The 14757-nt window shown below is 44.7% G+C and overlaps 1 protein-coding gene across 6 annotated transcripts in view; it reads left to right on the top strand.

The window, feature by feature from the left end:
• Nucleotides 1-14757, top strand: part of ncam1a (neural cell adhesion molecule 1a) — a 235374-nt gene that overhangs the window by 180345 nt on the left and 40272 nt on the right. For all 6 annotated transcript variants that reach the window (XM_076751463.1, XM_076751464.1, XM_076751466.1 and 3 more), the window contains 4 exons: nucleotides 3308-3458; nucleotides 8663-8847; nucleotides 9721-9817; nucleotides 12213-12380. In XM_076751463.1, the coding sequence (XP_076607578.1) occupies nucleotides 3308-3458; nucleotides 8663-8847; nucleotides 9721-9817; nucleotides 12213-12380 (601 nt within the window). The remainder of the gene's footprint in view (nucleotides 1-3307; nucleotides 3459-8662; nucleotides 8848-9720; nucleotides 9818-12212; nucleotides 12381-14757) is intronic.

The following is a 14757-nucleotide window of genomic DNA, read 5'->3' as shown; positions in this document are numbered from 1 at the left end:
CATTACAAGATTAGTCAGGATGATAAATGAGTTGTGAAAGGTGATATTATGCTAAAGAGAAGTGCAAAGTATTTACAGTGTATTTTTATTTCATTGAGGAGTGCACTTTAGAAAGCAGCCTGACACTTGAACCAGATCAGGCTCTGATTAAAATCTGCTGCCTGCTGAATGCCATCGATGTCAGCGGTGCTGAATAGACCGTTCAGGCAGTCCTCTTCAACTCAGGCAGTGAGGAAAGATCACATGACCGTGTGTATTAAAGCTCATCAGCATCAGTAAATACAGTGCTGAAACTAGACCGATGGGAGTTAATAATGGAGAAAACTCTGCAGTTAGCAGCTTTATCTGTACGGCGTCCAGGATTACAGACAAATTGAGTGTTTAACAGTTTACAATTCACCACTTGTCCGTTGTGAACTGCTGCGTTGATTGGTGGTAAGTGACTGAACAGCAGGCATCCCCGATGTCACAGTGTTTGACTTAAGTTGACTGGGACCACTGGAACGCACCATTAGCTTAAGCAGACGGTTTAACTGCCAGAGGAGGTGCAGGTTCAGCCTCATGTGCCACAACATGCAGGAGGATGCAGCCTCTGAATAGAGAAACAATCATAAGCTTTATTCTAGCTACGGTGGCTGTTTTAAGACATTATTGGCTCAGCACCACTTAAGGACACACAGCTCTGCTTTCGTCAGCCGAATCGTCATTTCCACAGCGAGAGAACAAAAACCTGTGTGTGAAGTGCAGCTACGATCACCGGATCTGCTTCCTTAGATCCTTGAACTAAATTTTGGCGCCGCTCAGGAGATAATACTCAACGCAAGAGCTCTCAGGGGCCACAGGCAGTGCTGCCATCGATTGATGTGATCGGTCAAGCAGATGTGTGGTCACGTCGCAACAAGGATGACAACGACAAACAACAGTAACCGCCAATTTACGACAGCATCTGTATCGACCGGAGCGATGGAAGAACGGCGCAGAATGCTCGTTGGACAAATGAAGGTGTCCAGGACCTCGTGTGTGATGGGAGTGAGGAGGAAATTCAGCTGCAGCTGCAGGTTGAACAGACGCAGCCAAACAATGCAGGGAAAATTAAAGAGATGACCAAACACCTGCAGGGCTAATCACATCCCATCAGCCTCAGCGGCACTTGTGATGAGCATTGTCTGTTCTCCATGTCCTCATATCCAGTGTTGGCGTCCATGCAGCCTCACAGAGACACCAGTGTGGCCTCGTTAATAACTAGTTATAAGATTATTAGCTTATCTTCTCTCCTATGTTGACTGCTGACAGTCTTTGGTAAGTTGGAGCTAAAGATCCCCACATGCCGTCCTGGTAATCACCATCGGGATGCTGACACCGACTCTCAGCCGGCGTTTTGTATTTACAGAAATCCAGCGTGACATTAATGCAGCGTTACCATCTTCTGGTGGAGTCAGGAGGGCCTGAGGTGGCGGAGAGGTGCTGAAACACAGAAGCAGCTCATATGCAGAGTGAACTGTGTGTGTTCACTGCGTCACTGTGCACATCCTGGCTGGCAGTCGTAGTACAGAATATATGACAAGCGAAACACGTGTATCGACAGGTTATGCAACCGGGCGTCAGTTCTGCCCCACAAAGCGAGGCAGCGCTGACTATTCAAACACTGTGAAAAATAATTTCCACGCTTCCCATTGCAAGTCAACTGTCCTAATTAATTTAGTGACAAATCAGAGTTGCGTAATTAAAATGATTCACTGGAATTAATTAATAAATCCTGTTCAAAGGTCTGCCTGTTCACTTCTACCCCTGTCGTATCATTAAAGTATTATTCTCCATTAACCTTATCCCCGTTAGCATTCCCGCAGTGTGCCCGGTGCAGCCCCGTCCTGTGTCACTGCAGTAAGACAAGATTAATGCCGCCCTTTCAAAATGTTCCAGGACACTCCCTCAGATCTCCAGCAAACAGCACAACTGTCTCCACCACATGTGCATCGGCCCGCTCTGTGGAGGACAACACTTCATCCTATCACGCTAATACAACAAATATCATTCAATTATTTATAAAACATAAACGCTGAAGCACCTGGAATGCCTGAAATATTAATAGAAAATCACGGCAGCTAGACGGAAGATGTATATCCCCTGTTGGTTTAAACTGTGCTGCTCAGAGGCAAGAAGAGCTGCTGCTGTATTTTTAACAGTTGGGGTTTTTATGGGGTCTGCTGCATGGCTCCTCTTCATTATTGATGCCTTTTTTTTTTTGCCTGCTACCTTCTGCAGCATATTTTCAAGAGTACATCTCAATTATTTGTCCTGATGGGAAGGTTGCATTTGGTTTCAGGCACCACACAGAATATGAAAAGGTTCAGATGTGACCATAACGCTCACAGAGGCGACAGAACGCACGGCTCTCCATCCATTGGCCTCGGCTTTGTGCACGCTAACATGTACGCTACAGAACAAGCTCGGTTGCGACGTGGGTTTAAAAGTGCAGAGAGGTCAGCTGCACACCTGAGCTGAGGGCTGCGCTAAATAAGGCGTCCTCAGCGTCCCTGCATGTCCACAATACAGCAGGTTCAGCTAAGTAGGCAGACCAATAAAGGCGATCTGCTAAGGAAAATAAAAGCAAGGTTTAACAAGCCATTTGTCCCAACTGCAATTACACTGTTCCAAATGCAATTAGACCGCCTGTAAACCTGCAACCACACCGCTAAACGGTCGGGGCAGTAATCGACATACTGTAGGAGCAGGCGCTTTATTGGCCCGGGCTTTGTGCACTGATGCAGGGATCGTTTAAGGAAGCGTGATGTCCATCGTTCTGCTCGAGAGACGTTTATTGACACATATATTTTAATGTTTTTGCGATTGCTGAGTACCTTTCCCACCTGAATTTCTTCAACATTTAACTTGACCCAGAAGGCACGAGGCAGTCCATCGACTATAAGAAAAATATAGAATCTCAGCAGCCCAGTTTCCGATCTGTACAAATTGTCTTTTCTTTCTCTGTTTGTGTGCTGTGATTCACAGACTGTAGGTCATCTGTCAGTCAAACCATCTTCATCATAATGTCAGTTCCTTTGCTTTCTCTGTTTTTTAGTTCCCGCTTCATCTTCTATTTCCTCATCCATTTTTTCTTTTTTACCTCAAACTAGAAACATAACCTCGTCACCTCCCCGGTGTTTTTCTTTCCTGTTTTTTGAAGGAAACTCTCAGTTTTTAGACGCTGGGACAGATTATTGAGAGCAGCAAACGTGCATTCATTCTCTGAAAATATCTGCCTTTATAAGTGAAAATAATGACTCCTTCTTCTTCTTCTTCTTTGTAGAACCTTGATAGAAATATCGTGGTACGCAGCCACGCACGGGTGTCCTCTCTCACCTTGAAAAACGTCCAGTTCACGTATGCCGGCCAGTATCTCTGCACCGCCAGCAACTCCATCGGTCAGGACAACCAGCACATGTACCTGGAGGTCCGCTGTAAGTCACCCACCTCTTCAACTTCCTGCAGATGTTGTTTTCATTATTTGGGTCAATTGCTCACTTAATCTGTTGTTCTGTACTATTACTACTATTACTCAGAATGTTCTGATATTAGTTAATGTCAGATGTTAAATCAGGTTTTTCGTTTGGCCTGATCCTGTTTCAGCAGAGCCACACATATTGTAACAGACGTAGGTCAAAGAATAACTGTTGACGTGAGACAAATGCTTCAATGTTCAGCTAAAGGAAAGACTGAAGGGCTTCAGTCTGGATATAAAGACTAAAAGGTTTCCTCTGGAGGAGACTTTGATCCGGACCGGCTGCTCCTGTCTCCACCTTCGCCCAGAACAGTCACAAAGTTAGTAAGCTTTAGTTAACGATGTCCTGGGCTGTAAAGTTTCATCCTTTGGCCGTGTTTTGTCTTCAGTCTGTCATGTTTCCTCGAGTAATTTTGTTGTAAATCACATTTGTGGTGCCCAGACGTTTTCTCGATGTGTCTGTCTGGGCTCAGCTGGTGATTTCCTCTGCTTCCTAAAATGGTTTTTGACAGCAGCCTGAGAACTTTTCTGGGCTTTGTTCATTAGCTGTTGCTTTTACCTGTAGGCAGAAAAATCAATAGCACTAGCAATACACCAGTAAGAGCAAGAGAGCACGTCTTTCCACTCAAGAAAAGCTTGAGACTCGTGCCCTTTGTTTAAACCTGCCTCACGGCTGCCGTGCATGTGCAATTCCTTCTCTCAGCATCTTCAGCAAGAGATTTTTTTTTGTGTGGTATAATTTTGGTGCAAAAGAGCATCTCCAGACAGACGATCTCCATTTTTTAAGGTGATGCACCGACGAAAAAGCTTGGAGAAAACCTGAAAGGCTGGAAAAGTGTTGTGTCTTGAGCAGAGTTCTGCAGCCTGTTGCAAGGTGTGCCAGCAGCAGGTGAAGAGATGCAGCATTAAGTGATGTTAAAGCACAAAACTGAGCATGCATGTCAGTGTCAGCATGCATGCAAAGGGATGGAGTCTGTCACAGGTGGAAACATCAAGAAATATTTCCTCTGGCTCCTCCAACATTAGTCCATGCCAATTTTATACCTGCTTGACCGCAGCAGCAGTTCGTAAGCAGTGACTGTTACCTGCTTGCAGAGGTGGAGGCTTTGTCGTTTGTGTGGTGCAGTTAGAGTAAGTGTTTGCATGAATCACCCACGATGTTCAAACTGAGCTGTGTTTGCACAAAGCCTTATAGTTCACAATGTTAGGTAACTTAAAAACAAGGCTAAAGCAACGTTTGCTTTGCGGTCAGTCCTCAGTTTATTAGAGCGTTTGAGGAAACACGTTGAAATCAGAAGGCGAGCACGGTGTGTGTGCTGGCTGGCGTCTGAGCACAGCGTCCGAGCCGTCGCCTCTGTTTCTGGGGATAAGCGGAGGACAATCGAGCAGAGTTTGCTGGGTCAGTGGTACCACTGTGATTTGTTACCATGGAAACAAAGGTCTCAGATCTGACACAGCCTGGAGCTGCGATGGCTTTTTAGCCTTAAAATTACTTTGCCTTTATTTTCTGTGCAGCTGTCTATTAACTCTGGTATTTGAGGATCCGCGCTCCGTTTTGCCTTCTCACTCAAAGCAGTGGCATCGCGGTCATGTTGAATTTTTTAAAGGACGTGACGGTCGACATGCCTGAAATGTGCTGTAAGGTTGCAGAAAATGCTGCGAAGCCTCAATTATACTTTCTGTGAGTACAACAGTCTGAGAGGCTGCAAATACTTTTGTTAAGTGAATTATTTTCTGCTTTTATGCAGAAGTAGCTGCAGTCTGTATATTAGGATGTGGGTGTTTTCCATTTGTTTGGCCGCTGTAGCCATGATGATGAGGTCAGAGCGTCCATTCAGGGTCAGCAGTGTGACACTGGGACCCTTTTTAATGTAAAGAGCATTGATTGCTAACAGGGTGCTTTGTTGTGGATGTAAACACCCTCAAATTAAAGCTGAAGGTCAGCACTTGAACTTCATTCCCCGTTTAACGTCAGCTCTGATGTCCTGGAGTACAGCGACAGAAGAAAGCTGCTGTTTATATTCCATTAAATCAGTTGTATTTTCGTTTCATACCCAAAATGCATTCTGGGAAAGATCAGATCTGCGTAATGAAGACAAATTGTACTTTATCTTGTTTTAAAATCTATCGACTCTGTTACCTTGGTAAAAAAATAAAATAAAATGAAAAAAAAAGAATGAGATAAATAAAGCCAATGAACACTTAATTGGATTAATATGCCCTGCTCTCAATGCACCAGTAATTTGCTCCAGATATAATCACAATGCAGTGTTGATAGAGTTGTTTGAGGGCTTGCAGTTAGCTCGAGTAATCAGGGAGTAATCAGGTAGCTGATTCACTGTTGCCAAGCAATTATCGATAAGAAAAGGTGCTTTGTCTTGAGCACAGCTCTCACTCTCTGTCCTCTCTATCACCACTCACCCACTCACACAGTCAAGACGTTATCTGGGCGTAGAACTTCCTATCTGCTGCACAGCATGATCCCATTAGCCGGGCTGAGGGTCTCTCCGTCTGCTGCGTAAGGGCTGATAGGAAAGTGTTAATATCTTCTCTGTTTGAGCTCCGTTTTTCAGCGGCCGATGTTTGTTTAGCATGAGAGACTAATGGAAACACTGTTTGAGCGGGTCTGTTCCAGAGGACTCATCTCTGCCCTGCTGGCTATTCACTTAGAAAGTCCTGATTCTATTCAGGATTGTTGCACATTCAGAAGTCCATAGCAAATATGTGTATTTTAAGAGTGACGCTGCAGAGGACCATTGTTTGGTGCCTATAGGCAATATTTGGATATTTGACCAGTTTCATACCAAACCCCAGCACTATGTTTTGTTCACTATGTCGTATGTGACCTACATGAGCACCACCAGCAGGTGCACCCCTGCTATTTGCAAACATGTGGACAATCCCCCCTGACCCGGAGAGGAGGCTACGGAAATCAAACAGGCAGGTCACAGACACTGTAGTGAGTCAATGAGGCCCAAAAGTAGAATTGATAGAAAGAGCGAGAGTCTAATCAGAGCTGCAGGCGATGGAGCATCTATTGACTCAGCCTCGTCCGTCATTCCTAGCAGCAGCACACTGCCGAGTTTTCAAGGATCCGGGGTCAGACGTAAAGCCCCGTCTGTGTCAGGGAGCACAGCACTCAGGAAGCCAAACACACTTCAGTGCATTCAGAAGCACTGCTCTATGATGGGAGCAGGATATAATAAAAGGAAACAAAGCAGGAAAACAGTCATCTGCCGTTCCAGCCCCTCACTCCTCAATGACGGGACCAAAGAAGAAGGCTCAGGGTGAAGCATTTTGACCATATGGCTGCAATTCAATCCAATGAGCATGTCAAAGCAGCGCGCTAAATGGAGCTCACACTGCAGCAGGAAGGGGAGGAGTGTCAGGAGTGCTATCAAATACAAAGCTGCTGCAGTGAGAGGAAGGATCATCTTCATCAAGCCCAAAATGAATCAGCTGAACTTTCCATCGCAGCTCGAGCTGACAGCGTTCAGATGTGTTATCTCTGTCGGTATCTCCTGCTAACTCGTGACTGTGTATTCGACTTGCTGTGTAATAATGGCGCTCGGCTCTGCGAGACATTAAAGTTTCTGTAATTTCTGAGCCGGAGCATCTTCCAGCAAAGCATCGCACTTAACTTTTTCGCAAGTCAAATGGGCAAAAAGCGGCAATTTGACGTTCCATAAAACCAGCAGAGGTTGTCTTTAAAACTTAAATGATATCATAAAGCACCTCGCCTTGAATGTATGGAAGTGAGACAAACAGCCATTAGACGATACGTTTGCCGCTAAGATGGCAGGTTCTGTCAGCCGTGCCGTGATTGCTCCAGCTGCCTTCAGGAGTGTGTTTTAAATGGCTTTTTTGATTACAAAGATTTCTAAATGAAGTGTCTCGCTGATAACAATGATAAGATCTGCTGGAAACGCTGAGAAGAGGAGCTTCGGGGAGGCAGGGAAATGTTGTCGTCCCACAAATGACTTGCTCCTGAAATAAAAGACTTGGTGTGGCCCCTCCCAGCTGGATTCCCATCAGTCCTGAGGATTTTGCTGCGTTTGATGATAATGCACATGTGTGAAAAGGCCCCAGAATCAATAGAACATCTTGTCTTTCCCTGGAATCAATTCCAGCTCTGGATTATGGAAATGTTGAGTTCACATCCCCGTTAGATCAAAATGAAATTGTACTAATGAACATTTTTTTCACGTCGGTAAAAATGTTTGCACAAACCAAAGTCTGGTGTCGTTCGCTCTGTTTTTGCCTTGATCTGGTTGTCCCACATAAATCTTTGAGACCTGATGCTGAAATCCTCAATTCACCCTCATCCCCGTCTCGACAGGTCGTCTAGTTTGAGCCTTTCCAAGACAGGTTTCTGCTTCTTGGCCAGCTGTCGCAGACGACAGGACGGTTTTCAAACATGACTCACTTTATCGTGGCCACATAGAAGTTGTTATGTGGCTTATGCGCCCCCATGTCAGCCGTCTGTGAGGGGAAGTGCTTCGTAGTGTGAGCAGAACAGCAATTCTGAGATTGTAAAGTATTAAAATTAGCCGTAAAGGGTTTCCTATCAGGCAAACAAAGCTTTAGACTGAATCCCTGAAACAGAAAGTAAACAAAATAACTTCCATGGTCTTAAGAAAGTTGAGCTGCACAGATAATTACCCTGATACTGATGGTGTGGTTTGTTTGGTTTGTACACAGACGCAGTACTGATGCTGTATCTACTGTATGTACATCGTGTGATACTCAGTGACGTCTGGATGTACTGTACTGACCTCGTTTTTTACTTCTTAGTAGTTTCAAAGCCTCTGAATGTTGAGTGCAAGCTCAGTTGAATTTCTCTTGGAGCCACGGTTCCTCTAAATCTAAATATTTACTTGACCTTAAGACGATTTCCAATTAAAGTGGTTGAGAAGTATGTAAATGTTTTGACTGTTCGGATCAATTGCACAAGTCAGCCTTGAAAACTGCGAACATGCAGTATTCATCATTGTTTCGGCATAAACTCTTGAGTTTTCGGGTCTTTTCCTGTGGTTAACTGATAGCACTTTCACTCCTTATGCGCGGCGTCCTTCTCTCCCGGCCAGGTGAACCAGATTAAACCGATAACAGATAATCAGTGTTCAAACATGCCTGTTGGTTTTCTCCTGTGTGTGGCTGCAGATGCTCCAAAGATCCTGGGCGTGGTGGCCGTGTACACGTGGGAGGGAAACCCGGCCAACATCAGCTGTGGCGTGGAGGCTCACCCCGGAGCCTCGGTGGTCTGGTTCAGAGACGGCCTCGTGCTGCCCTCTGCCAACACCACCAACGTGAAGATCTACAACACCCCGACCATCAGCTATCTGGAGGTCTGCAGCGTCTCACTGACACACAAAAGCACCGCTGTCACAGTTTGTTTAGATTTAGCCGACAAACCTGCATCAACGCCACCTCCTTTCTTAGATGGACTTTCTTGCTCTTTATACTTCGACATCTAACTTCCTCCTTTGCTCCCGTCATAACTGCTGCGGCCACGAGAGGTCGCCGCCTAACAGTAAACCTAAATACAGGCGGTAATAGCCTGCGTGCACAGATGACCTCGTGCAGTTGTTTTTGTGGTGAGGACGGGCTGAAAACGCTGCAGTTAGCAGAACACACAGACTGTTTTTGTAATAATATCAGATTTCAGGTGTTTTTGGATTTTGTGTCTCCGGCAGCTGTAGTTACTTACAGATAAAGATCAACTATTAGAAGCAATTGTGAACAGTTTTTGTTCCACTCTGGTGTCAGATGATTTGACCTGCCGATGCGTGAACACAGCTTCGCAGGCTTTTTCTCCATTTTGCCATTTCTAATTGAGTCATTTTAGATGCAAAAGAAAACAATGTAGTGGTAATTTGAAAAGGAATTTCTGTTTGTTATTCAGAGCATGAAACAAGGAACACTTCCAGTGAGATGAATGTCCTGAATAATGAGCAGTTCCACAGCAACTCTGAATCAAGGATAATAATAGTAAAGAGTTATTGAGGACAGAGTGCGATGTGCTATGTTAATGAACCGGCGTGGAATGATTAGTTACAGTAGATATCTGTGGGTCTGCACAGCGACCACTCCCCAGATGAATCACTCGCCATCAGCTCTGAATGAACTCCTGAACGTCTTCACAAGCGTTGTTTTCCTGTCGACCAGCGGCGCCTTGACTCTGGCGTTTCTCAACGTTTTTGTCTCTTCCTGCCTCTCAGATTACCCCCGACTCTCAGAACGACTTCGGGAGCTACAACTGCACAGCAACCAACGTGATGGGCACCGAGTCCAAGGAGTTCCTCCTCATCCCGGCAGGTGTGTTCACTGAAAATTAGGCATTTCATCAACTAAAGGTGTGTTTTGTGCTTTTTTTTCCACAGAAAAAAAAAATCATTTAAAATTGGGAAGTGTTTGGAGTTTGATGATGTGCCTGCCTGGTCTGTGAAGCTTTATGCCAAAGAATACTAAAGTAAAGAAACAACAGAAGATTGGTGACTTTAATCATTGATTCTATATGATAAATTAATCCCACCTGAAGTCACTTCACTAAATATGGATCCAACAGCGTGTTTCCATCTCTGTTTTGTTTGTATGTCCAGTAATGGGATGAAGGTCTGAAACATGCCCTTATGTCTGTCCTTTAAGATAAATTCAGGAAGATGCTAATTTCCCTCAGACAGATAACAGGCTTGTTTTAAGGTATATCTGAGTTCTGCCTGCATCCAAATGGAAGCTGTTGTTGTGTTGATGGACAGAGTCATGAGACGACTTCAAGTCCTATTTTAAGTCCTGGTTTGTATGAGCTTCATTTGAAATCCAAAAATAGTTTTGAACCCATTGGAGGAGGCGGGTCACTCAGGGACCAGATAAACAGTGCTGAATTAATTGTGCTAACAGCCTCTGCTTCCACCGTGTACTTCCACCGTGTACTTCCACTGTGTAGTCCACTGTGTCGTCCACTGTGTCGTCCACTGTATGCCCTTTGAGGTGTTTCTCTTTGATTTCCCACTTTCTGCAGAACTCATCAGTATGCCTAAAGCGGCTCGTTCCAACCACAGTTGGACTGAAAGGAAACCAAAAGGAACCCATCAGATATCTCTTTACACCTTATTTTCCACATTGATTTGACAATGAGAGAATTCGACATGTAGCATGAGGCCAAGAGCTTCACCAAACGAAGCCATTTCAATTTCAAGGATAATTAAACCGTCTGTGCGTTACGTACTAATGGCGCACTATCTGGGAAGAATCCGGTGGGTTATCGTCACTGAAGGAGGAGAATCGTCTGTCTGTTTGCAGACACACATGAACGGACTGACGGCGAGTTGGGAAACGTCCAGTGTTGCTTTGTAATTAACGTTTTTATTAAGGGTCTTAGTAATCCATAGATTCGTTTTCTTCTTCTTCAGGGGAAGTTTTAGCTTAATGGAGGCTCCAGAGGAACGCCGGGGAGTCACATGAAGATACTGACTCAGATTTGATGAACCAAAAGTTAACAAACATCATTCCAGTGTTTGCAGGAGGCCTGAACTGCGTACAGCGCTCTGTTTAAGTGGCGCTCTGGCTTATCGTCATGAATCAGCGTTTAACTCAGGCTGGAGGTGAAGCTGTCGCTGCAGACTCATTCAGCTGCAGATCTTCAGTAATTTGGTCAGCAGAGACTTTGGAGCAGCGGAGGCACGGCAGCACGGCAGCTCACAGTGAAGGAGCTGATGGGGAACAGGACACGATCAGCAGCCGTGCTGTGTCGATCACATCGTCTCCCCTGAGGCCTTTAAATTCTCTCCCTGCGAGCTCGCAGACGGTCCCGCCGAATCCCACACAGCAGCCAGATACTCACACATGTTATTATCTTTCAGTAAGCAGCTTATCATAAAAATACAAGAAACAGCTTCATATCGGGCTGCATAGACACAAGATAATCATCACACTTTGTTCACTTTGCCAGTGACGTTTTGTTCGTTCAGGAAGTCCCATTAAAAGTGAAACTGCAGTGATTATTAAGTCAAGCTTGTTGCTCTCTACCTGTGGTATGGTGATGCCTTTCAGATGATGACCATCTGAGTAATGGATCAGTCGGCACTGTGTGAGACAGATGAGAGGGGATAAAGAAGCAAACATGTCAGGAAATATGAAACAGGAAAGTCATTCTGCTCCCAGGTCCGACTTAACCAGCAGTGTGGAAACATTTCATGATGTCCGTGACAGAATCTGTACGACCCTGATTCCAAAAAGTCGTGACTAATCACTAAATTAAAAAAAAGAAACATTAAATAGCATTAATCTCCTTCATCCAGTCATGTGTTCACAAAGTGATGAACCTCGCTCCATCCTCTATGATCGACTGAGTCTTTCCAGGATGCCCCTTTGATACCCAATCATGATCCTCTCACCTGTTACCAATGAGCCTGTTTACCTGTGGAATGTTCCAAACAGGTGTTTTTGGAGCGTTCCACTTCTTTCCCAGTCTGTAATAATAAGCAGATATTTACAGAAATCAGTGAAGCTGATGAGGAAAAACATTAAACATATTGACTTTTCAGCTGAGTAGATGTCAAAAAGCACGTTATCACTTTCTGTCTTATTTATGTTTTACAAACGTTGCAGAACAGTAAACATCAGAGTTATTTGCTGTTTGGGAATCATTATGTTTTATGGCTTTTCGAATGAGTTTTTGAAAAGAAAAATATATATTTTGTGTGTGTTGCAGATGTGCCATCGTCCCCAGACATCGAACAGGTGGAACCGTTCTCCAGCACAGCGGTGATAGAATTCGAGGAACCCGACTCCGTAGGCGGAGTTCCCATCATCAAGTACAGAGTGCAGTGGCGTTTGCCCGGCCAGGACTGGACTAGCATGGAGTACAGCGCTGAGGACTGTGAGTCGCTCTTCTCTCTGACCAGAGCTGCTGCTTCAGGCCTCCTGTTGGTAGAAGCACATGAAAACATCTGTCAATAGATTTACAAACTTTATTCATTTTGGGCTTTTTTTGACACCATATTTAAAAGAAAAACTGATCAAAAACACCTGCGATGACGTACATTTCTGCTCGGTGTGATTCAGTGTTGAATCTCTCTTTTAAGACCCTGCATCACCCCCACTTAAAATCAAGCAAAGTGGATGTCAGGGATGTCATTAAGTTCTCTCCATGCTCAGTCTTTTCTCCGGTTTCTTAAGATGCATCACCTGCGTCAGCTACACCTGAGTACCTCTAAAGCCATTTGAATTCTTCGGCATCAAATGGTGCATCTTCTGTCAGCATCTGTTGATAAAAAACATCCATAAATCAGTTTAGAAATCATGTGAAAAAGAAGCCAGGTGAAGCTTTAAACTGCCTCTTAATCATAAGGTTTTAACGTTTGGAGTGTCGAGGTTTGGCACAGTGTGCAGGTGACACACAGACTTCAGAAAGTATGTCGTCCAACTTCAGGCAGAAAGAACCTCAACCTTTGCTACGCTTCCTGTTTTCATTGCCCAAAACACATCGAAAAGTGCACTGCTGAAACATAAATCCCCAATTATCATTATTATTATTGTCATTGCTGTTATTGTTTCGGGGTCTTTTTCTTTAAAGTGCGTCTCCTACATGAAGGAAATATGGGCCAAAGCTGCGGAAAACATTTCAGCCAGCAATAAGCGTTAATCCAAACACGACAGTAGCTGATGTCAGGAGGAGAGGTGGAACACAGCGCAGCCTAAATGACAGTCAGCTCCGACACTGACAGGCCCCAGATAATATCCCCGTCCCACTGAGGGCTTTGTGGCTCTTACAAATCTGGATGGTTCTCGTGCTGTCTGCCACATGGGACGTATCAGTCAGCGTCTGACAGGCTCTGCTGTCAGCTCAAGGCTCAAGAGCCGCCTGTCACGCCGGCGAGTACACAAAACAAAACACAAGCACCCACGCACCCACAGTAAATGTTACCAAAAATATCTCATTCAGCCACATCAGCTACTCCACATCTGATGGATTCAACCCTCTTCAAAACACACATACCCTGGATGGACTTTGTCTGTCGCACTGTGCAGCGCATACATGTGTTAGCGTTCATTTGTGACATCAGGACTGTCAAAGGTCCAGTTATGGAAGCTCCAACATGTCAGGGAGGAAGGAAGGAAACTGTCCCTCACACAGAGTCATGTGTTGGCTGAAATGTGTCAATAATAAGGCTGCTTGAGCTTTAAAGGGTCTCTCACAGTATTGTGAACCAGGGCTGCCATCATATGTTTGAAAGCAGTACTGCCACATATGGATACCACACCCAGTCACTGTGGGTCCATGTATAGATATCTGCATCTGCAGCGTGCACGTACATGAAGCTACAAGTCACAGCTGAAGTCCATCTGCTGTGATTTACACTCTGCTCTGTCTGTTAACACGCTTTACGTTTTATGCATCAGATCTCCGCCTGCATCGTACATGGACTGTAACATTAATACACAAGCTAAATTTATGAGGCCAGCAGTCTAAAAATACCCATCTTTGCTGCACCATAATGACAGAAGGCATTTAGTCTTTTCCATATGGCCCATGTGTGCAGGAGGGTAATGAATACGTTGCTGTTTTGTCATTTCTGGACCACTTTTTGGTCACAGGCTTAAAGGATAAAGCTGGCGTTATGCTATATTTTTCTTATCATCAACAAATCCCATGAAAAGACCAAAACCAACAATGTGTTAGTCCGGCTGTGGCACTAAGCCCCGAGCCCATTCATTCTTACTAGAAATGCAAGTCTTTAGAAAAACTGGCCGCAAAAATATAGTTTCATTTATTAAATGGCAGAATAATTTCCTAAAAAGCGAGGCAGTGGGTGCTGTAGTGCGAGGGGGAAGCAAATCATACATTTGTCGGGGCTGGTTTAGACAATAGGAGGGGATTGGCTCAAAATAAATGACAGTCCCAGTGTTGGTAGTAATGAAGCCACATGCCCCCGGTTGACTCATTATTGTATTTAGAATAGATTTTGGACAACAAATGAGTTCGATGGCAGAGTGGAATGAACTGTATCAGGCCTCGCCTACGCAGACCGGCCCCGTCATTTTTGGTTTTCCTGGGATTTGTTGACAGAAATGGAGAATATATCAAACCTCGTCATTTAACAGACAAACACGTGTTGTGTTTGCATCAATGAAACGCCGTATTTTCACATGCGACGAGGTCGTTATCGTGCTAGGGTTCCTCGTTTATTCCTCTTTGACTCCAAGATTACAGATAAGACCAGAAACAAAGTGCTGCTCGGCCACAGCCTCACACT

The sequence above is a fragment of the Chaetodon auriga genome, chromosome 15, assembly GCF_051107435.1.
Source record: "Chaetodon auriga isolate fChaAug3 chromosome 15, fChaAug3.hap1, whole genome shotgun sequence".
In the NCBI taxonomy this organism is placed as follows: domain Eukaryota; kingdom Metazoa; phylum Chordata; class Actinopteri; order Chaetodontiformes; family Chaetodontidae; genus Chaetodon; species Chaetodon auriga.
This window is presented reverse-complemented; position numbering and strand designations above follow the sequence as displayed.